We start from the raw sequence: 24,285 nt of genomic DNA, 5'->3' as shown, positions 1-24,285 counted from the left end.
CCCCCTCTTTTACTATATATTGCTTTTGATTCCTGTATGTCTGATCATTTTCCTCTGATGAGGACATCTGTCAGGTTATCGAACACTTAGGAATAAAAAAACAATTTTAAGATCCTCAAATGGGCAATAGGGGGAGGTGGCTTGATGGCTGATGTCTCCAGGACTCTAATCAAATCCAAATCATATTATGGGATATCATCTACTGTTAACTGTGGTGGGCTGGCGCCCTGCCTGGGGTTTGTTTCCTGCCTTGCGCCCTGTGTTGGCTGGGATAGACTCCAGCAGACCCCCATGACCTTGTAGTTAGGATATAGCGGGTTGGATAATGGATGGATGAATGAATTTACTTAACTGTGTCAACTTAATACTTACATCTGACATTTACTCTGATCAGTTTGTTAGCAGACACACCTCTTACAGTATACACCTAAATAAAAGTCCTATTCTGCTATATTCTTTGTCCTTCTCAATATCTTTAAAGTTCAGTTCTTACCATTCCCATTCCTGTGTATATCTATTATATAGTGACTTTCATTATCTATCTATCTATCTATCTATCTATCTATCTATCTATCTATCTATCTATCTATCTATCTATCTATCTATCTATCTATCTATCTATCTATCTATCTATCTGTCTGTCTGTCTGTCTGTCTGTCATATAGTGCCTTTCACATCTATCTATCTATCTATCTATCTATCTATCTATCTATCTATCTATCTATCTATCTATCTATCTATCTATCTATCTATCTATCTATCTATCTACAATGGGAAACAAATGCATTTTTTGTTTTACCTCCTCTTTGCTTGATCAGCTGCTGGCTTGCTGCTGTTGCTGCCTGCCGCATGATCTGCACTTCGTCTCTCTTCTCCCCCAGACATCCTCAAACACTATTCGATCTCTTTTCGCTGTTCCGTTATTTCACCAAGTAATATTCTCAGTTTGCTTGCACAAATGCGATCTTTAGTCTCATTATTTTTGAGACTTTTGAATTTTCCTACTTCCATTATCTCTAACCTGCTCTGCATTTGTATCACGGGACCTGCTTACAAAGGTTGTAAGTATGACGTGACTTGTCCGTTTCGTGTCTCTTTGTCTCTCTTCAAAAGATCACATCTTGTCGCCGGAAAAAAATCTTGTATCGTTGCAAGATTTTTTATTTATAATAGAGATATATATTTTTTTTAATGTTTGTTGTTGTAGATTTTGTCTTTTATTTCTCCCACCAATACTGGTTTAGCATTTTTTTTTTGCAATAAACATTGGTGACTTTACATTCAAGAGACTTTGTACTTTACCTGGGTGTTGGGGTACCCTGAGCGCCATCTGGCGATGGACTACTAGCGGACACTGATCGAAGACAGTGTTTCGTGACAGAAAGCTGAGAGGTTTTGCTCTCTGGACCCACTTCTCCCATGGTGGACTCTCCCTCACCCACAGCCCAAAATCCCTTGGCAGAGTAGGTAGCTGAAATGAGGCCTCACACCAGTTTGTTGTTGGTTCTTCAGTAGTGGGTGGAGCTAAAAGACTCCTCCCCCTCTTGCATGACTAATCCGCTTCAGACTGAGTATGGCAGACATTTACGGGATGCCCACTAATAACACTGCTGACCGCTGTGACCACACTTAAAAGCCCTGTGGATCCTTCCATCTTGTCATTTTTATCATGCAGATTTTTTTTTCTTTTTTAAGTCATTCCCAGGGGTCTTCATTCTGCTTTATGGGAATGAACTTTTAATTACCACCCTGGCCACACTTAACTGCACAGCAGGCTGTGTGAAGTTACATTAAAAATGTGCTGGAAAATAACCCTGTGGTGACCAACGTTGCAAATAAAAATTATAAATGAGCAGCAATGCCTGGTCACTTGGGTTGAACGTTCTTGTCTCATTTTTTTTAGCTGACTTCCCGGGCAAAGTTATTTTACAACCAATTACACCGAGGTGTTTCTATTGGCTGCCGCTGAACGCTTTGTGCCAGGGTCCCCCCCTGAGTCAAAACTTTAGCTCTGCTGCCTGACAAACGTTCAACAACCGACAAGGGAGAGTCACGTCACTTTAATGTGGCTGAGTGACAGCCAGCCTCCGCCTAGCAAGGAGCCTTATAATTGAGAGACGCCATCATGGACATTGTGTGCCTCTTGAATATCTTTACGTTTTAGCAGTTGGAACAGAATCACCTGGCCGCAAATGTTTAAAGCAGCTGGTATGGAAAGTGGGAAGGACAAGGACAAAGGGACAGTGGTGAGCAGAGGTGACTTGGCCTTTAATTATCACAAATGAATATCTACCTATTTTTATTGCAATGAGAGCACTAATAAAACTAAGAAATAATTATTACCTAAAGACAACCCTGTCTCTTCCTCTCTTTATTTAAATATTTACCACAAGCTCTATCTATCTATCTATCTATCTATCTATCTATCTATCTATCTATCTATCTATCTATCTATCTATCTATCTATCTATCTATCTATCTATCTATCTATCTATCTATCTATCTATCTATCTATCTATCTATCTATCTGTATGTATGTATGTATGTATGTATTATATAGTGCCTTTCTATCTATCTATCTATCTATCTATCTATCTATCTATCTATCTATCTATCTATCTATCTATCTATCTATCTATCTATCTATCTATCTATCTATCTATCTATCTATCTATCTATCTATCTATCTATCTGTATGTATGTATTATATAGTGCCTATCTATCTATCTATCTATCTATCTATCTATCTATCTATCTATCTATCTATCTATCTATCTATCTATCTATCTATATGTATGAATTATATAGTGCCTTTCACTCTATCTATCTATCTATCTATCTATCTATCTATCTATCTATCTATCTATCTATCTATCTATCTATCTATCTATATGTATGAATTATATAGTGCCTTTCTATCTATCTATCTATCTATCTATCTATCTATCTATCTATCTATCTATCTATCTATCTATCTATCTATCTATCTATCTATCTATCTATCTATCTATCATATAGTGCTTTATCTATCTATCTATCTATCTATCTATCTATCTATCTATCTATCTATCTATCTATCTATCTATCTATATGTATGAATTATATAGTGCCTTTCACTCTATCTATCTATCTATCTATCTATCTATCTATCTATCTATCTATCTATCTATCTATCTATCTATCTATCTATCTATCTATCTATCTGTATGTATGTATTATATAGTGCCTTTCTATCTATCTATCTATCTATCTATCTATCTATCTATCTATCTATCTATCTATCTATCTATCTATCTATCTATCTATCTATCTATCTAATGTTGAGATCCTGCCGACTATACTAAAAATATCTATCTATCTATCTATCTATCTATCTATCTATCTATCTATCTATCTATCTATCTATCTATCTATCTATCTATCATATACTAGTAGCATTCATAGCTGTCTGTCTGTCTGTCTTTCCTTTCTATCATATCATATTTTCAATTAAGGAGTAAAGTGACCAGGTATGGAGGATTCATCTACTTTCATTCTTTTGGTCTTTTCCAGGAATGGGTGACCGCCACGGATCTCCTGGTTTCCTTGAACAGGCTCAACACCTTCGGAGACGAGTTCTTCAAAGATCCCAAAGTCCTTCAAGCCTACTATTACGCTGTGTCGGACTTCTCAGTGGGTGGCAGGTACTGCTAAGTAAATCTGAATGTGGCCTTATCCCTTAGTTTCTGTAGTGCCAGGTATACTGAGCATGATTCCCAAAATGATTATAAACATCCATCTTACATCCATCAATTCCTTGTCTGAACCTGCTTTTCCACCAGCTTTGTGTATTAGTCAGGACACTACACTGGCCTGGAGATAACACCATCACAGAACCAACTCTGACATTCACCCACACTGGTAAATTTCAAACTGCAAACCAATCTAAAGTGTGCCTCTAACTTTAAGAAAGTGCAGATATTCTGAGAAAAACCACAAGGACAAGGGAACAATGGAAAAACCATACAGAATAAAGAATAAGCCCACCCACAGACCACTCATTGGTTTATTCATTCAGTTTCTGAACCAGCTCACTAAGAGTAAATCATTAATAAACGCTGACTCTTTAAAGACATACTCCACCCATAAATTATATTTTGTTTGTTTTTACCCCATGTAGTTTGGTGATGCCTGTGAAAAAAAATGAATCTCTTCCCACTGGTACATTTTAGCATTTGCACGCCTAGTGTGGCGCGGCCCTTCATTCTGTTTGTCTCCTCTGCTTTCTTTTCAGGTGCAAATGCAACGGCCACGCGAGTGACTGTGTCCTCGATGAAAGAGGAAGGCTGGTCTGCAACTGTCAGCACAACACTGCAGGTGTAGACTGTGACAAATGTCAGCCATTCTACCACGACAGGCCCTGGGCACGGGCAACTGCTGACTCAGCTAATGAGTGCCTGGGTAAGTATGTGCTGCCCACAGTTTCTGTACAGCTGAAGCAGCTACCCATCATGAAAAACCGGACCCCCGTCCTAACACCAGCCGCTTACTAAGTCTCAGTCTGAACAAAAAGCGCAGCGGCTCGGGCAGCTGACAAATTAACCCTTTAGGTGCTGGGGAGGACAAGAAGGACAAAGTGTGTAGGCCAGTAATGGATACCACCTGCCCCGCGAACAGCATGCCTCGACAGTGCAGCTATTCTGAAGAATGTCCTAAAGCCAACTTCTACTAATCTTTACTCTGTATAGTGCCCTTCACAAAATATTTTACAAAGTAAAGATTTTAAAATGCAATTGATTCTGTCTATGCCATTGTATCCCTTTGCAGGGTGACAGGGTGCCAGTGCCAACTTCAGCTGCATCTGGTAAAAGGCAGGAAGTATCTATCTACTTATCAGATAGTGCCTTTCATATCTATCTATTATATAGTGCCTTTCACATCTATCTATCTATCTATCTATCTATCTATCTATCTATCTATCTATCTATCTATCTATCTATCTATCTATCTATCTATCTATCTATTATATAGTGTCTTTCACATCTATCTATCTATCTATCTATCTATCTATCTATCTATCTATCTATCTATCTATCTATCTATCTATCTATCTATCTATCTATTATATAGTGCCTTTCACATCTATCTATCTATCTATCTATCTATCTATCTATCTATCTATCTATCTATCTATCTATCTATCTATCTATCTATCTATCTATCTATCTATCTATCTATCTATCTATCTATCTATCTATCTATCTATCTATTATATTGTGCCTTTCCTATCTAGCAAAATGTTATAAAATATCACTTTCTTAAATTTCATCACAGCTCACACTAATGGACAGTGCCTCACTCATTCACATTGGATAATATCAGAGTTGCTCGTTAGTTTGTTGTGCACATGTTCTTTAGTTGTTTGTTCATTTATTTTTTACTCTAATAGCAGGTCATGATGGCAGGAATCTATCCTGAATTATTAGGTGTAACGCAGGTACCAGCCCTGAAGGTTGGTAAAACATTGCAGGACACACTCGCTTATAATGAGTTGTCAATTTACCTGATATTCATATATCCATTCATTCCATTTCAAATGTGCCAATTCCAGAACAAGATCATCTTCCCTAGCATTATTGTACATAGGGCACAGTAAGATGCCCATGCAGTGCAGGGCACACTCCTGCTCACTCGTACTGGGAGGTTTTAGAGTTGCCAGTTATCCTGATGTGCACATCTTCATTCATTCATTGATGACTCTAATACAATGTAACTGGGGTGGCAGTACATTGCAAGACACCCACATTCATAATGAGACACCTTAAGCGTCATCTATTAACCTGACTGGCATATATTCATTTGTTTGTTCATTCACTTCATAATTTTTTCAAACCTGCTTATTCCAATAAAACATCACTGGGTCAGGAATCTATCCCAGAATTATTGCACTTAAGGCACAATGAGATGCCCATTCTGGCACATTCCTACTGGAAGATTCTAGTGTTGCCAGTTAGCCTGATGTGCATATCCTTATTCATCCATTCGTTTCATTTCATATTCTAATACAAGGCCACTGGGGCAGCAGTTTATCCTGGCATTATCAGATGCAAATTAGGAACCAACTCTGAAGGATGGCAGTATATTGCAGAACACACTCACTCATAATGAGGCACCTTGGAGTTTTCAATTAACCTAATATCCACATTAGTCATTCATTCATTTTGTTCCTTTTTCAAATCTGCTTATTCCAATACAAAATCATTGTGTTAGGAATCTGACCCCGCATTTTTGTGCTTAAGACTGGCGTCACCCTGGAATTAGATGCCAGTTCATCACAGGGCACAATTATGGACACACTCACAATCACTCACTCACTCACTCTTTTATTCTCAAGAAACGTTTTAGACAGGTCAGCTGTCCTGATATGGACATCTTTGATTAATTGGTTGATGGATTCATTCATTCATTCATTTCTTATTCTAATAAAAGGACACTGGGACAGCACTGCATCCTGGGTTTTTTAGGTGTAAGTACATCACAGGACACACTCGCTCGTAATGAGGCTTATTATAAATGACAATTAACCTGACATGCGTTCCTTCATTCGTTCATTTTTCAAATCTGCTGACTCCAATACAAGAGCACTGGGTGAGGATTCTATCCCAGCATTACTGTGTCATGGAGCCAACCGTGAATGAAGTGCCAGTACATTGTAGGGCACACACAATTTAACAATGCCAATTCACTCGAGATGCACGTCCTAATTAGTAAATTTAATTGTTCAATCATTTTTCAAAGCTGCTTTTTTGTAGTGAAAGGTCACTGGGGTCGAGGTCAGATCTTAGTAGGATATACTGTACAGTGCCATGCAGGTGTCTGGGCACACTCTCACACTCGGGCACACTTGAAGGTTTCAGAGATGCCATTTAAGTTACTTGTTGGTTTGTTCGTTAATTTGTTTGTTCAAACCTGTAACATCAAAATGGCAAATCACTGGAGCAGAAATCTATCCTGGCAGTACCAGATGCTAGACAGGAACCAACACAACGTTGCAGGAGACGCTCGCTAATAAAAGGACAATAAAATAACCCGATGTCTTCATCAATCAATAAATCAATTCTTTCATTTTTCAAAGTTAAAGTCATCAGATGTTGGATTTGATCCTGATGGCTTTTTTTTTTCTGGCAAGGCCAAAAGCAACCCTGACTTGGATGCCAGTTCATGGCAGGGCACACTGCTGCACTCTCCCATGCTCTGTGACATTACAGACTTACAGCCCTTTAACCTGATGTTCACATCTTCATTCATCCATCCATCAATTATCCAACCTGCTATATCCTAACTACAGGGTCACGGGGGTCTGCTGGAGCCAATCCCAGCCAACACAGGGCGCAAGGCAGGAAACAAACCCCGGGCAGGGCGCCAACCCACCACAGGGCACACACACAAACACACACACACACCAAGCACAATTTAGAATTGCCAATGCACCTAACCTGCATGTCTTTGGACTGTGGGAGGAAATGGGAGCACCCGGAGGAAACTCACGCAGACACGGGGAGAACATGCAAACTCTACGCAGGGAGGACCCGGGAAGTGAACCCAGGTCTCCTTACTGCGAGGCAGGAGCGCTACCCACTGCACCACCGTGCCACCCATCTTCATTCATTCATTTTTCAAATCTGCTTATTCCAATACAAACACTGGTGTAGGAATCCATCTGCGCATTTTGAGTGCCAAGACGATGAATGAGATACCAGTACACTGCAGGGCACACTCAAGCTCACTTAGTGCTGCCAGTTAACTTGATAATGCACATCTTCATTAATTATGTTTGTCACTCACTCATTCATTCATTTTTTCTACCTGCTCATTGCAGTACAGGGTCACTAGGGCCAGAGGCATATCTTGGCAGCATAATTTGCCAGATTGGAGACAGTTCTGGATGAAATGCTAGGGCACACTCACAGTCTCTCACAGGGGGGAGATTTTAGAATTGTATTCTAATCTTACATGAATGAATGAATGAATGAACCAAGATGTGCACTTCAGACTATCGGTCAACTCTAAAACCTTCCAGTATGAGTGAGCAGGAGTGTGCCATACACTGCATGGGCATCTCATTGTGCCTTAAGCATAATAATTCTGGGATAGAATCCTGACCCATTTGATGCTTTATTGGAATAAGCAAGTTTGAAAATGGAATGATTCCTCCCACAGTCCAAAGACATGCAGATTAGGTGGATTGGCGATTCTAAATTGGCCCTAGTGTGTGCTTGGTGTGTGGGTGTGTCCTGCAGTGGGTTGGCACCCTTCCCGGGATTGGTTCCTGCCTTGTGCCCTGTGTTGGCTGGGATTGGCTCCAGCAGACCCCCATGACCCTGTGTTCGGATTCAGCGGGTTGGAAAATGGATGGAAAATGGAATGAATGAATGAATCAATCAATCAATTCATTCAACTAATTAATTAGTTAGTTAACTAATCAATTAACTAGTTAATTCATCAATTAGTTTGTTTGTGCACATCAGGTGTATTGGCATTTCTAAGGTGAGTGTGTCCTGCAGTGTACTGCCACCCAGCTTCCCTGGTGACCTTGCATCAGAGGAATGAATGAATGAATGAAGACGTGCACATCAGGCTAACTGCCAACTTCAATACCTTCCAGTATGAGTGAGCAGGAGTGTGCCATACACTGTATGGGCATCTCATTGTGCTTTAAGCACAGTAATTCTGGGATATATTCCTGACTCAGTGATGTTTTATTGAAGTAAGCGGGTTTTAATAAAACAAACAAATCAACCATTTAGTTAGGTAGGTAGGTAGGTAGGTTGGTAGGTAGGTAATATGTGCACATCAGGTGCCTCATTATGAGTGATGTCGTCCTGCATTGTGCTGCCACCCAGCTGCACCAGTGACCTTGGATTAGAGTAATGAATGAATGAATATGTGCACAGGCTAAATGGTAACTCTAAATCCTTGTGGCATGAGTGAACAGGAATGTGCCTGCTGATGCATGGGCATCTCATTAGGGGCAGGTTCCTCCCATGAGCACCTCATTCCATTCCTTCATCTTTCACATCTGCCAACTCCAAAAGAACAGCACCAGGACAGGAATGTATCCTGGCATTATTGGGTGCAAGAGAGGAGCCAGGACTAAATGGGATGGCAGTACCCTTCAGGACAGGGTCATTCATGATGGGGCAAGTTTTAATGTGCAGTCTATTGCTTCAATTTTCAAAGCCACTTATTCTAATAAAAGGTGATTTGGGATTCTCTCCTATGGAGAAGCCGATCCAGACTGGCACACTTATGCGCACTCCCATGCTAAGTCACACTGGGACATTGTTAAGTTTATGCCAGTGTACACCTCCTCATTCACTCATTTCTCAGACTGACTTATTGTAATTGAAGGTCATAAGCAGGCTACATTCTATGCTGGCAGGACCAGAGATACCCCTAATGTGATGCCAGTCCATCGCTGGGCACACTCACACACCCAAGCCTCATGCTCAGCCTTACAAAGTCATTTCAGTGTTGCAAATTGTACTTGCGTGAATTTCTTCATTCCTTCCTCTTCCAAGCCTTGCTTGATCATGGAAGACTGAGCCTGTCCTAGCAGAATCGGGTATGGTGCCATAAACACCTGCCATTTACATTTCTTTTCTATACCTGCTCACTGTCCAGACTTGAGACTTGAAGCCAGGAGTTGAAAGAGAGTGATCGGCAGCACTAACCCCTGTGCTACAATGCCACCCATCATATAGCTCTTTTGTTTTGGCTTGATAAACAATAGCTAAGGCTTAATTAAGTAATTGAATGTAAACATTTATTGTAATGTCGCATCAATCCCGTGATCTGGAATAATTACATAACTCATTTGTTTGTTTTCAATGCCTAATGTTGTTAACTAATTTGACTTCTAAATTGCACATCCACAGTATTTAAAACTGGAGCGTCGGCAAACTGAAATTACTTCCTCAGGGTCACACGGAGAGTCGGTGGTGATGGACCCTGCAGACTCGGACTTTCCAGTCCAACACACTTCAGCCCCTCAGCCTTCCATAAGGAGTGAAGGCTTCAATGAGGAGTGCGGGACGCTGCCACTGCATGGCCATTGTGACTCCCCTATCAGCTGTCACACAAAGCCATTTACATGGCAGAAAGTCCTCAACATGCTGTACGATCTGACCACTGCACTGTTATAAATGATGCCCTCCGTGTCACAGACGGTGATTTTATATAGCGCCTTTCATAAAGATCTCTGCTCCAAAGTGCTTTAAAGGTACAGGACAACTGTTCAGTGTTTCTACAATAAAGTGCCTTTAAAAAGTCTTCACTTCCTTAGACCACCCCTCAGCCCCCCAACCACATGGGCTGTAACTGGACGACCAGCCATCCCATCCCATCTCCAGCCAGCAACACTGAGAGGTGATGGGGACAGACCAGTTACACTGACTTAGGTTTGGTTGGTTGGGGTGGGGGGGGGATTATAACAGTTTGGTCTAAAAGACACCAAAAAGCAGCAATGGCCCATGGTGGTGGTAGATGAGGTCACCAGGCTGGAGCAGGGGTCTTACCACTTAAAGGCAGTATCTCAGGGGGTCTGGACCCTATTTGACCCTATGATTTGACCTGTGAGTTTGAGTCTTTGGGGTTGTTCTGTGATTCTGCTGCTGTATATAACTAAACTCCCCCTTTGAGATTAATTTAATTTATCTAATCTAATCTTCCTATATTTTTCTTTTTTAGATAGATAGATACTTTATTAATCCCAAGGGAGAGAAAAGCCAAGCAAAATGACACCTTTTATTGGCTAACTAGAAAGATTACAATATGCAAGCTTTCGAGGCAACTCAGGCCCCTTCTTCAGGCAAGATGTAGGGGCCTGAATTGCCTCGAAAGCTTGCATATTGTAATCTTTCTAGTTAGCCAATAAAAGGTGTCATTTTGCTTGGCTTTTCTCTACATTCATAATGGCTAACATGGTACAACACCCTAGTACTACTTAATCCCAAGGGGAAATTCACAATTTTTTGCTATATACTGTAAATCCTAATGCCCTTTTCTGCACAAGCCAGGGTTTTACAGTCATCCTCCCTCTTGTTTGTGGCCTTTTGCTTTCTATTGGGACTTTTCTAATTGTTTTGCTGGTTCTCCTTGTGTGGGCCCAGCTGGGCCAGAAGCCTGCAGTTAGCAGTGAGGAGCGGCCGGACTGGTGTGAGCCTCTTCTGGGCTAACCAGTGAAGGCCCTGGCCCTGCCTGTCTTGTAGCTTTATTTTGGAGGCATTGCACCCCTTAAGTTACGTCTGCGACTTCATCACATAAGAAGTACACCACCTCTTCTACTGGAGTTTGGCTATTGGGCTTTTTATGGTGCACATCATCCTGACAGGGCTTACTAAAATGTGTCCGTGTTTTCCGACTGTGTGTTGTGGTAGCACTTTGGATGGGAGACCATCTAGAAAAAAAACTTGGGGAGCTGCTGGAAGAGGTGTGGTCTGTGCAGGGACCCCAATGAGGTGATGGGGACATTGTGCTGTGAAAATGATATCATCACTCAGACAAGACGTAAAACCGAGGTCCTGACTCACTGTGGTCAAAAATATCCCTGGGCACCCTTTGCAAAGAGTAGGGAGTACTCCAACGTCTTAGCTAAATTGCCCACCGTGACCCTGTCCATTCTGGCTCCCAAATCATCCCCTATCTCCTGGTCTCTCTCTCTCTCTCTCTCCTTCATGAACTAATAGCTAATTTGTGGTGAGCAACACTGGGGCACCAATGGCTGCCATCACATCCTGGTGGTGGTTGAAGTGGCTCCCCACTCACTGTGTAAAGTGCTTTAGAAATGTAAAGAAGTCTAATTATTAAATGAGAAGCCTCACTTGGTACATCAGAGTCCAATTACTGGACGTCCTACACCTTTACCAGTAGGGGGCCTCACTATGTGCAGCCCTGTCACCTTCTGTCAGTAATGTGATTGTAGCGTTGACACCCTTGCAGTAGCTGAGGCTCACACTAGTCACAGTAATTCACTGATGGTGGGATGTCCTTCTGTTTGACCCTCACTAATAAATGTCCCATTAGTTCTGTGACCTGGAAACATCACATTACGCTTATTAATTTAGCGGATGCTTTTATCCAAATTGACTTGCATATTACACGTGCACAGAATAACTGCTTAGATATGTCAGCCAGTTCAGTGACTTCGCTTAGAGCCACACAGCAAGTCGGTGCTGAGGACTTCCGTGACAGCGGCCTTACAGTCCACGCCAGTCACCCCCACACTTCCAATAATTCTAAATAAATTATCAGATCAGAGGTCCTTTACTTTTAGAGGTGCCAGCCCTTTCCGTTTGTGTCTGTGTGTTCTTCACTTTAAAGTAACATCTGGGATGCCTTTTGCTAATTCACTTCAGAATTTTCAGCACGCCTATCGCCCGCTCTTATTCTCCATTTACTAAAAAGCTGCTCAAAGCTCACATTGCTACGTCCTCTAATCAGCCTTGTCGCCCTCCTTGGGACTTTCTCTAGTGCTGCTTTGTCTTTTCTGTGAAATTGAAACCAAAACCACATGTATTGGTCAAGGGTCCTCACTAACATGGGGTATAGCTTAAGTATAACTTCATTTGAACGGGACTTCACACATAGGGGGCGCTCTGTAGCCTAACATCTTTCTCGATCAGGCTTGCCTTACTGCCGTGATGTAGACTTGTGAGTTGAAGACTCAGATATGACAAAAAGCGTATGACTTTTTAGAAAATAAGCTGTCCGTGTTCTTTACCTGCCTGTCCAGATATGACTTTACCCTGAGCAGCCAGGCACCAACTACCACCTGCAGACCTCGGCCTACAGGATAGGAATATGGTTTAGGTTTAGGTTTATTTGTCATATATAGGTTAACACAGGGTCAACATACAATGAAATGTGTATGACGAGAAAAACAAGTCACTCAGCCTAGATCTAATAAAGCTAAAAAAAACTAATTTAAAAAAATGACAAGTTAAAAATAGACAAGCCATATAAAATAAAATATGTACATGCGCTGATTACAGCACGTTGCCACACCCACCACATGATGAACCACCCAGATTGGGGTCCGAGTGCCAGCTGTGCAACAGGTGACCCCTCAGCACCACACTAGGTCATGGTGAGGTTTTTTTTTTGCAGTGCCAGTCCTGCCACCAGCCCCCAAGTTTTCCGTATAAGTTGGGGGACCTGCTTGCAAGGCTGGATGCAGGTTAACGTCATACCGAGGACAAAGCAATTGAAGATTAAGGGCTTTGCTCAAGGGCCCAACGGAGTAGAGTCGTTTACAGGATTCGAACCGTAGATCCCTAACCTCAGAGACACGCAGCCTTTTTTTTTTTTTAATTTCGCTCTTCGTGCAGCTGACAAGTCTTTTTTTGTCTCTAAACTGCACAGATGGTTCACACTTTTTTCTTCCATCAAGAAGATAGAAACACCTTGTATATAGTAATGAAACGTTTGCTATTATTACTTCACTGGGCCTCAGAAAATGGGGAACTGGCTTCAAAAGTTCAAAGAAATGCCAAGAAATACCAAAATGCATTAAGAGAAGGGGGGGTAACCATAAACCTCTGGCAGTCATAGGGGGCAATTCATTTTTTAAATTTTTTCTGTCACCCCCCCCCCCCCCCCCCCAAGGGATTAGGCATTCTAAACGTTATTTTTTAAGGCTGTTGATTGTTTCTTTCATTCGAGTTTTTTATTTCCTTCAATTGAAACTTGCCTTTTATTGTATTAATGTATCGTTTTCACAGCCATTTTGTTTAGTTATGACCAGTGCTATCTTGCGTTTCTGTTTCGACTCGGAGAAAGAGTTGATGGATTCCAAAACCTTTTCTGTCTTATGCTTTGATCTCTTAAAAAAAAAATAATATATATATATATATATATATATGGTTGAAATAGTTTACTGTCAAATAAATGCAAAGAGTACGCGACACGTGTTTCGCCCTCATTCTGGGCTCATCAGGCGTACACACTCCACTGCACTCCCTCTCGGGAATCGAACCTCGGACGTCAGCGCCAGAGGCGATGCCCCTAATGTTGCGCCACGGCGTGTGGTTCGTTTATTTGACAGCATGTAGATCGGGGTAATTACATTCACGGCATTCGTAGTCTGTGTCACAATCTGATTGTATGGGTGGTTACCTACCAGGTAACGCTTGTGGTTGGCCAGCAATCTGCCAACATATATATATATATATAACATATATATATATATATATATATATATATATATATATATATATATATATATATATTGTGGTGAGCGACTGGGTCCCATGTCCAGCCGGGACGCTCCTTCTACTTATGTTCCGGGGGCTGCTCAGTACCTCCCCCGGGACGCTTGGTGGCAGCCTCCCTGACTCACAATGGTGCCTCAGTTTCCTGCAGGGTTCCATGGGAGATGGAGTTCTCCACAACCCTGTGGGGATCTGGGGTAGCCGCCAGAGGGTGCTGCATGGATCCAGGAGGCAGCTTGGACAACTCTACAGCCACGCCCGGAAGTGCAATCAAGAACAGGTGACCAAGCACCTGGGACACTTCGGGGTGGGCTATAAAAAAGACTAGCAACCACCACTCAGGAGCCAGAATTGGGAGGAAGAGGACATGTTTGCCTGGGAGGGTTGGTGGTGCCAGAAGAAGGGTTGTTACTTGTGTTGGTATTACTGTGCTTGGGACTGTGTTGTGGCTGGAGGATTCACGGGGAAGACGTGCCCTCCAGCTGAAGAAAAAATAAAAGTCCTTTGTGTTTTTACAAGTGCCTCAGTGTCAGTCTGTGCCGGGTCAGGCACTATAGTGGCCCATTTCACAATACTGTATATGTTATATATAAAAAGAATTTGGGTCGAGACGTGATCACCTCGAGGAGAAACTTTGAAGTCCCGCAAGACAAGGAAGTGAGACAAAAGGACAGCTGCTGTACAGGCTTTTAAATGATCGACGCGCAGCACAACGAGCAGATCACGCAGCTCGGTAGCAGCTAGCAGACAGCCAGCAGCTGATCCGTCTTGAATGTGCGTTCAGCCCCCCCCCCTTCACAACACGAGCAGCAGAGACGCAAAGTGGCTAGTGTGAAGCGCACCCCCGGGGGTGGGAGTTGTGGAGTGGGCGAGTGAAGCGAGTAGGGGGCACAGCCCCCTTGTATTTATATATATATATATGTATATATGTTGTCCTGCGGTGGGTTGGCACCCTGCCCGGGATTGGTTCCTGCCTTGTGCCCTGTGTTGGCTGGGATTGGCTCCAGCAGACCCCCGTGACCCTGTGTTCGGATTCAGCGGGTTGGATAATGGATGGATGGATGGATGTATATATGTATATGTATACAGTATATATATATGTATATATTTGTATATATATATTTATGTGTATATACAGTGGTGTGAAAAACTATTTGCCCCCTTCCTGATTTCTTATTCTTTTGCATGTTTGTCACACAAAATGTTTCTGATCATCAAACACATTTAACCATTAGTCAAATATAACACAAGTAAACACAAAATGCAGTTTTTAAATGATGGTTTTTATTATTTAGGGAGAAAAAAAATCCAAACCTACATGGCCCTGTGTGAAAAAGTAATTGCCCCCTTGTTAAAGAAATAACCTAACTGTGGTGTATCACACCTGAGTTCAATTTCCGTAGCCACCCCCAGGCCTGATTACTGCCACACCTGTTTCAATCAAGAAATCACTTAAATAGGAGCTGCCTGACACAGAGAAGTAGACCAAAAGCACCTCAAAAGCTAGACATCATGCCAAGATCCAAAGAAATTCAGGAACAAATGAGAACAGAAGTAATTGAGATCTATCAGTCTGGTAAAGGTTATAAAGCCATTTCTAAAGCTTTGGGACTCCAGCGAACCACAGTGAGAGCCATTATCCACAAATGGCAAAAACATGGAACAGTGGTGAACCTTCCCAGGAGTGGCCGGCCGACCAAAATTACCCCAAGAGTGCAGAGATGACTCATCCGAGAGGTCACAAAAGACCCCAGGACAACGTCTAAAGAACTGCAGGCCTCACTTGCCTCAATTAAGGTCAGTGTTCACGACTCCACCATAAGAAAGAGACTGGGCAAAAACGGCCTGCATGAAAGATTTCCAAGATGCAAACCACTGTTAAGCAAAAAGAACATTAGGGCTCGTCTCAATTTTGCTAAGAAACATCTCAATGATTGCCAAGACTTTTGGGAAAATACCTTGTGGACTGATGAGACAAAAGTTGAACTTTTTGGAAGGCAAATGTCCCGTTACATCTGGCGTAAAAGGAACACAGCATTTCAGAAAAAGAACATCATACCAACAGTAAAATATGGTGGTGGTAGTGTGATGGTCTGGGGTTGTTTTGCTGCTTCAGGACCTGGAAGGCTTGCTGTGATAGATGGAACCATGAATTCTACTGTCTACCAAAAAATCCTTAAGGAGAATGTCCGGCCATCTGTTCGTCAACTCAAGCTGAAGCGATCTTGGGTGCTGCAACAGGACAATGACCCAAAACACACCAGCAAATCCATCTCTGAATGGCTGAAGAAAAACAAAATGAAGACTTTGGAGTGGCCTAGTCAAAGTCCTGATCTGAATCCAATTGAGATGCTATGGCATGACCTTAAAAAGGCGGTTCATGCTAGAAAACCCTCAAATAAAGCTGAACTACAACAATTTTGCAAAGATGAATGGGCCAAAATTCCTCCAGAGCGCTGTAAAAGACTCATTGCAAGTTATCGCAAACGCTTGATTGCAGTTATTGCTGCTAAGGGTGGCCCAACCAGTTATTAGGTTCAGGGGGCAATTACTTTTTCACACAGGGCCATGTAGGTTTGGATTTTTTTTTCTCCCTAAATAATAAAAACCACCATTTACAAACTGCATTTTGTGTTTACTTGTGTTATATTTGACTAATGGTTAAATGTGTTTGATGATCAGAAACATTTTGTGTGACAAACATGCAAAAGAATAAGAAATCAGGAAGGGGGCAAATAGTTTTTCACACCACTGTATATATATATATATTTTTTTTTTTTTTTTTTTTTTTTTTTTTTTTTTTTTTTGAGTGTGAATTTTGTCTCACTTTTTTTTTGTGGTTATTAATCTTTCCGGTTTTAATCTTATTTTTTTCTTTGACTAAGTCGATGCTACTGGTCACTTCTAAAGAATATCTCTGCTAGTATTCCTAGCAGTATAGTAACTTGGATCAGGAAATAACTTTTCTGAGTGACTTTTGATTGGTTAGAAGTCACAACCTCTGAAGCCACACCTCTAGAAACATTGGAGTACCCCTAGAAACAGCCAGGGTGCCCCGGTGTTCAGATCTTTATATTTTATGCCTTCTTTTCTTTATTTTTGATTCTTCGGGTTGTATTCATTTTCTTTGTGTTTTATTTCCATTTTTCTTTCAATGCCTTTGTTACTTGCATTGAGTTTTGTAGGTGGTAACTACCCCCCCCCCCTCACCCCAAGAGGCAGGACCAGCTGCCCATCACCACCAGGGACTGCCCTTAGTCCTAATAAAGGGAGGATTTCCCAGAGTTCCTGGCGGTTCATTCAAATGTGTTAGGGAGTCAGACCTCCGCAGCTCCACTGGACAGCCAATTGGATTGCAGGTTTTTGTCTCCTGGTTTACTTGGCTTGAGTCGGATAACTCCTCCCCCAACCCTAATCTTAACCCTAGTTAGTGTAACCAGGTGTTATCACTGACATATCAAATAAAGCGACAACCTCCTCAATGGAGTGGAGCTCTGGAGGTCCGCAGCCAGTGTCTATTGGTGTTTGTGTCTCTACTTGTGCTTATTGTGTCTTCTGGATATTCAGCCTTCTGCTCTGTTTTTTGACCTTGCCTTGGATGACAGTATTGGGGCTTTTGTTCACCTTGGATTGCCTTGGCTGGCAACTCGTTTTGGCCTTGTTGTGCTCTGCAGAGCTTCATGTCATTTGTGGGCATTTTCGTTAAACATTAATCTTTTGCAGTCATGACTCGGTTAACAACAACCCAACTAACGATGTTGCACTTTTCCATAGAGATGTAATAAATGAAATCGAAAAGCATCAAGATGCCATTGAAAGTGGTCATATTACAGTATTGTTATTAATGTAATAGCTCAGGGGTTTTATAAGACTCCAGCTGGGAGGGGAGGAGCCAATTGCCCTTCGTGGGCATCTTCTCCTTGCTGTGGTTGAGAAACAAGACAATACCGCTAGCGCCAGTGCCCCCTCTTGCCCTGGAGTGGTATTACATACTTCTGATGAGCCCAGAAAGTGATCCTCATGCCAGGAAAGAAGCCCGGACTGTAACACAACAAGTTTTGGCAGCTCCATTACAACTCCCTGGACCTTCTCAAAAAGTGTGCATTTAATATTCAGACTTCCCACTGTGCCTTCACATTAAACATTTTTTACTTCCAACGCATTTTACATTTATTTACTGTACATTAAATGGCATCTGCCACCAATCCTCATAAGCCTAGATCTCATTTTCACATCACTCAAGCATTTCTCATGCAGATGAAGTAAGTCGCTCAAATTCACACAATGATCCGTGGTGGGCATCAAAGCACTTACTTGGTAGTAGTTGTGTCAGCACTATGAAGCACTGCTGGAGTGTCCTCTCCAAGGTTCAAGTCTGGGCAAAACAGTTTGAAGAACCACAGGATGCCCCTTTCTACATCACTGGTATTGCCAAACGGAATGGCACATGCCAATACAATTTGACTTCAGTAACGTCACAAAACTTATCAGAATGTACTTGCAAAGAACAACCATCTGCCTTAGGAACTCCAGCTGCAGATTTCTCTTCGGGGTTTTATTCCTGCAGCCTTTCCATATATTGGTATATAAGAAGAGAGGGTTGATATCGGCGTTTCCTTCTCCTAGATGAGCTTCGACCCAATGCTAATGGGCTCCATCTACCTGAGACACGTGGAGTGCGGGGGCCTCCATCTCCCTTACAAGTGCACTTGCTCTTGCCCACTGCCCTGCCTGCATTGAACCAGCAGTCCCAACACTAACACTAATTTAACCTTAACCCTTTGAACGCCAACCTGCAGTATAACAGAGCAGATCTGACCACATCTAACTCGCACCCGCAAGCATGTGAGTGACAGCAGCAGCTCTCTGATTCAAGCCAGAAGTTCTTATGTGTGTTTGGAGGGGTGTTTTTTATATACAGTATATGCTTTTTGTTATATAAACATATTTTTTCTTCATGTTCTGTTAAGATTTAATTCCCATTTGGTGCAAATAAAGTATATCTATCTATTATATAGTGCCTTTCATATCTATCTATCTATCTATCTATCTATCTATCTATCTATCTATCTATCTATCTATCTATCTATCTATGTAATAGTGTGATCCTGCTGACTACACTATCTATCTATCTATCTATCTATCTATCTATCTATCTATCTATCTATCTATCTATCTATCTATCTATCTATCTATCTATCTATCTATCTATCTATCTGTCTGTCTCTCATAGGGTGCCTTTCATATCTGTTGTGAAAGACAGGGAATGCTATCAAGCCCCAAACCACAGACACAACTGACATGCACACTGTCACAGGTTCAAATAACACATTTTACACCTACAAATACCTTCCAAACAATCTAGAAAGTAAATGGATGGTGAATCCTTCCTTTATCCTCTTCTTCTCCCAACTTTTCTTCCTCCCACAAGTGTTCTCCTCTGCCTCCTGACTCCAACTTTCCTGAAGTGAGGCACAGTGGCCCTCGTTAAACCAGACCCTTGGAGTACTTCAAGTGTCTGCCCACAATCTGATGGATAGTTCATCCCTGCAGCTCCCCCTGGTGGTAGGCAAGGTATACCACACAGCTATAGCATGGGACTAGACTTCCCAGCATGCCTGTGGATTTTAAAGCAGGGGCAGTGACACACTGGAGGGCAGCATTTTTGTATTGGGGGATTATGGGCTCCGGGAAGGCCAAATCCTCCGACCCCTTCACCCTTCTAGCCTCCCTATAATGTCTTTCACATCTATCTATCTATCTATCTATCTATCTATCTATCTATCTATCTATCTATCTATCTATCTATCTATCTATCTATCTATCATGGCTGGGTGCAGGAATGACACTTCAGGATGCAACAGAGAAGTTTTGGAGTGCCTACTGGATTGCCCCGTTTATTGTCCATCCCTTCAGTAGGGAATTTCAAAGAAAGACAATAATAGCAGACATCTGAGTGGAGCTTCATCCGGTGAGTTGCGCTGGCCAGTAATGATGGCTCCTTCTGGGACACCTGGGACCTTATAATGGCTAGACCGGAAGGGGAGGGGCTAAATGTCTTAATTGGGTGCCTTCTTGGCACTGTGGGAAAAGATTGAAATGATAAAGTTAGCAGCAGCGCCCCCTGTTGTCACAGTGGGTTATTACATACTTCAGCTGAGCCTATGAGAAGGTCCTCTGATGCGTGAGCATGACACTATCTATTTTATAGTGACTTTCGTTTCTATCTATTTATCTATCTATCATATGGTGCCTTTCATATATAGTGCCTTTTGTACCTGTCTATCTATTGCTTAGGAACACAGAAGTTCAGATTAAACCACTGACGATTTGAGATGAATCACCAGCTCTCACTCCAATGAAATGCTCCAGATGTTCACACACTCCCATTTATCACAATGGCCATCAAGCCTTCTTTCTGTTATTACAGCCTGCAACTGCAGTGGGAGGTCCGAGGAGTGTGTGTTTGACGCTGAACTGTACCGGAGCCAAGGACATGGTGGCCGATGTCTGAACTGCCGTGACAACACTGATGGTCCCAACTGTGAGCGCTGCCAGGATGGCTTCTTCCGTACGCACCCCGAGGACATCTGTCACCCATGTAACTGCAGCATTCTGGGTAAGATTATAAGAGTCACTAATCTGCTGTCCCGCCATCGTTGTTTCTGAAATTCAGACATGTGGCCTGTGACGTCACCTTCAATCTGACAGCCAAGTCAAGTTCTCATATTTGATGAATGAACAGAGTGACAGGCCAGTAGAGAGCTCCTCACGTGTGGCCTCCTGATGCAGACCTCCTCCAGCGGGCACTCCATATGATGACCAAATTGCTGGATCAGTGCCTGCAAAAGGTGGAAATGGGTAACTGGAGGACAGTCAATGGAAGGTAAAGTCTGAATTGTCCAAAGGAGGGATTTGGACCTGCAAGTGTAGGTTGGCAGGGTTATCCAGGAGGGTAGCTCTACCTTTAAAAGTAGGGTGGCACTTGTAGCGCGCCAATCTTAAAAGCTGCTCCTGGCAAATAACACAAGAAGTCGATCCTTGTAATTAGTTATTTTAGCCCTCCTCATCCAAGCTAAGAAGCCAAAGGTCCTGGGTTCGAGTGGCCAGAGCTGCTATGACATCAATATATCAGTAGATGTGTCTCAATGTGGGTTCACCGTGCCAGCATTTTCTGGGTTGTGTAGTGCCACCCACTGCTGACGTGCCACTTAATGTGTGGACCTTTTATTACTATTTAATATAATTTCTCCATGTTTCCATTTTCTGATCTTATGGGAGTCCCCATCCTATCCCAGTAGCACTGTGGGCAGGCATTGACCAGGTTCTGCTCCTGCATTGCACCTCCACTTGTTTGGGTGGGCTCCTGCACACCCCCCAACATTACAACAGGAAAAGCAGGTTTGGAGAGTTGGAAGGATGGAACTTCTGACCCCCATCTGAATGTTTTTGGGTTTCACTGAAGGTTGAGTTTGGCTGACAGAAGCACATGTTTGACCACCCCAGGTGTATGAGTGGCCAACATGAAATGCCCGACTTTATGGACATTTTCCCCGTCTTTAGACAACATGTGGCTCGCTCCCACTTTTCATCTTCCCCTTGAACGGCATCTTTTCTTTCCTGACACGATCTTTACAATGACAAAGTTGCTCTTCCCTTTGTGTAGGATCGACGAGCCTTCAGTGTGACAGTGACGGACGCTGTGTCTGCAAAGCCAACGTGACTGGAGAGAAATGTGACCGCTGCCAGCCAGGACATCACTCACTCTCTGCGTCCGGCTGCCGGTAACAAAATGAGTCCGCACGTGCGGGAACAGTCGGGGGTCAGGCAGGCGGCTTTAGCTGGCTTTATAAATTCAACAGGGGGAAAAGGGGGCTGGGGGAAGCATGGAAGCAAACCGCCATGGGACTCTGTAATTGACTTGATTTGCTGGCAGCCGCTGATGTGCAACAGACAGTTGGGCCATAACAGACATGTTTGTCATTAACCCAACCATTTTGTCCCCATGACCAGGCAGTGTGACTGCCACCCAGCGGGCAGCACAGGCTTCTGCAGCCCACTTAACGGACAGTGCCCCTGTAAGAAGAACGTGGAGGGCTACACCTGTGACAGGTACCATCAATCTTGAATGTTCAGATGATTGTTATGCCCGATGTGACCCTCTTGCTGATCTATTGTTTAAATTTCTCCAGCTCAGCTGAAGTGGACACCAATGACTGGGGGGGGGGGGGGGGGGGGTTTAATTATTACTAACCCTAACCCTAATAATATTATTGTATATGGGTGGGTGCCTAGTGATGGTGGGCACTATGTAATAGTAATTAGTCTCTGTCAATTAAAATGTGGATGTGTTGAGTTTTTACCCAAGTCGCCTTAAAAGATCAAGAAGAGACCATGCAGCTTCATTAATTAGAGAACAAGAACGGCTTTGTGTGTGACTTTGACCCACCAGCCCCTAGATATGATCACCCTGGATGACGTCAAACCATCTGTCCAAAGATTGAAGCTCAACCAAAAGTGGGCCTTGCAACATGACAATGGCCCTAAACCTACCAGCAGATCCACCAAGGAAAGGCTGAAAATACAGTGCATCCGGAAAGTATTCACAGCACATCACTTCTTCCACATTTTGTTATGTTACAGCCTTATTCCAAAATGGATTAAATTCATTTTTTTCCTCAGAATTCTACACACAACACCCCATAATGACAACGTGAAAAAAGTTTACTTGAGATTTTTGCAAATTTATTAAAAATACAAAAACACTGAGAAATCCCATGTACAGAAGTATTCACAGCCTTTGCCGTGAAGCTCGAAATTGAGCTCAAGTGCATCCTGTTTCCCCTGATCATCCTTGAGATGTTTCTGCAGCTTCATTGGAGTCCACCTGTGGTAAATTCAGTTGACTGGACATGATTTGGAAAGGCACACACCTGTCTATAGAAGGTCCCACAGTTGACAGTTCATGTCAGAGCACAAACCAAGCATGAAGTCAAAGGAATTGTCTGTAGATAGATAGATAGATAGATAGATAGATAGATAGATAGATAGATAGATAGATAGATAGATAGATAGATAGATAGATAGATAGATAGATAGATAGATAGATAGATACTTTATTAATCCCAATGGGAAATTCACATTCTTCAGCAGCAGCATACTGATACAATAAATAATATTAAATTAAAGAATGATAATAATACAGGTGAAAAAAAACAGACAATAACTTTGTATAATGTTAAATGTTAACGTTTACCCCCCCTGGTGGAATTAAAGAGTCGCATAGTTTGGGGGAGGAACGATCTCCTCAGTCTGTCAGTGGAGCAGGACAGTGACAGCAGTCTGTCGCTGAAGCTGCTCTTCTGTCTGGAGATGACATTATTTAGTGGATGCAGTGGATTCTCCATAATTGATAGGAGCCTGCTGAGCGCCCTTCGCTCTGCCACAGATGTTAAACTGTCCAGCTCCATGCCAACAATAGAGCCTGCCTTCCTCACCAGTTTGTCCAGGCGTGAGGCGTCTTTCCTCTTAATGCTGCCTCCCCAGCACACCACTGCGTAGAAGAGGGCGCTCGCCACAACTGTTTGATAGAACATCTGCAGCATCTTATTGCAGATGTTGAAGGAAGCCAGCCTTCTAAGGAAGTATAACCGGCTTTGTGCTTTCTTGCACAGCGCATCAGTATTGGCAGTCCAGTCTAATTTATCATCCAGCTGCACTCCCAGATATTTATAGGTCTGCACCATCTGCACACAGTCACCTTTGATGATCACTGGGTCTATGAGGGGTCTGGGCCTCCTAAAATCCACCACCAGCTCCTTGGTTTTGCTGGTGTTCAGGTGTAGGTGGTTTGAGTCGGACCATTTAACAAAGTCATTGATTAGGTCCCTATACTCCTCCTCCAGCCCATTCCTGATACAGCCCACGATAGCAGTGTCATCAGCGAACTTTTGCACATGGCAGGACTCCGAGTTGTATTGGAAGTCCGATGTATATAGGCTGAACAGGACCGGAGAAAGTACAGTCCCTTGTGGCG

The 24,285-nt window shown here is 42.6% G+C and overlaps 1 protein-coding gene across 1 annotated transcript in view; it reads left to right on the top strand.

Annotated features, from left to right (window-relative positions):
* Positions 1-24,285, top strand: part of lamc3 (laminin, gamma 3) — a 232,446-nt gene that overhangs the window by 92,339 nt on the left and 115,822 nt on the right. The window contains exons 3-7 of the mRNA XM_051932256.1: positions 3,553-3,683; positions 4,274-4,440; positions 20,680-20,868; positions 21,916-22,033; positions 22,263-22,361. Of these exons, the coding sequence (XP_051788216.1) occupies positions 3,553-3,683; positions 4,274-4,440; positions 20,680-20,868; positions 21,916-22,033; positions 22,263-22,361 (704 nt within the window). The remainder of the gene's footprint in view (positions 1-3,552; positions 3,684-4,273; positions 4,441-20,679; positions 20,869-21,915; positions 22,034-22,262; positions 22,362-24,285) is intronic.

Source organism: Erpetoichthys calabaricus, chromosome 9 (genome assembly GCF_900747795.2).
Source record: "Erpetoichthys calabaricus chromosome 9, fErpCal1.3, whole genome shotgun sequence".
In the NCBI taxonomy this organism is placed as follows: Eukaryota; Metazoa; Chordata; class Cladistia; order Polypteriformes; family Polypteridae; genus Erpetoichthys; species Erpetoichthys calabaricus.
The sequence above is the reverse complement of the archived record's forward strand: the minus strand, read 5'-3'. Positions and strand labels throughout refer to the sequence as shown.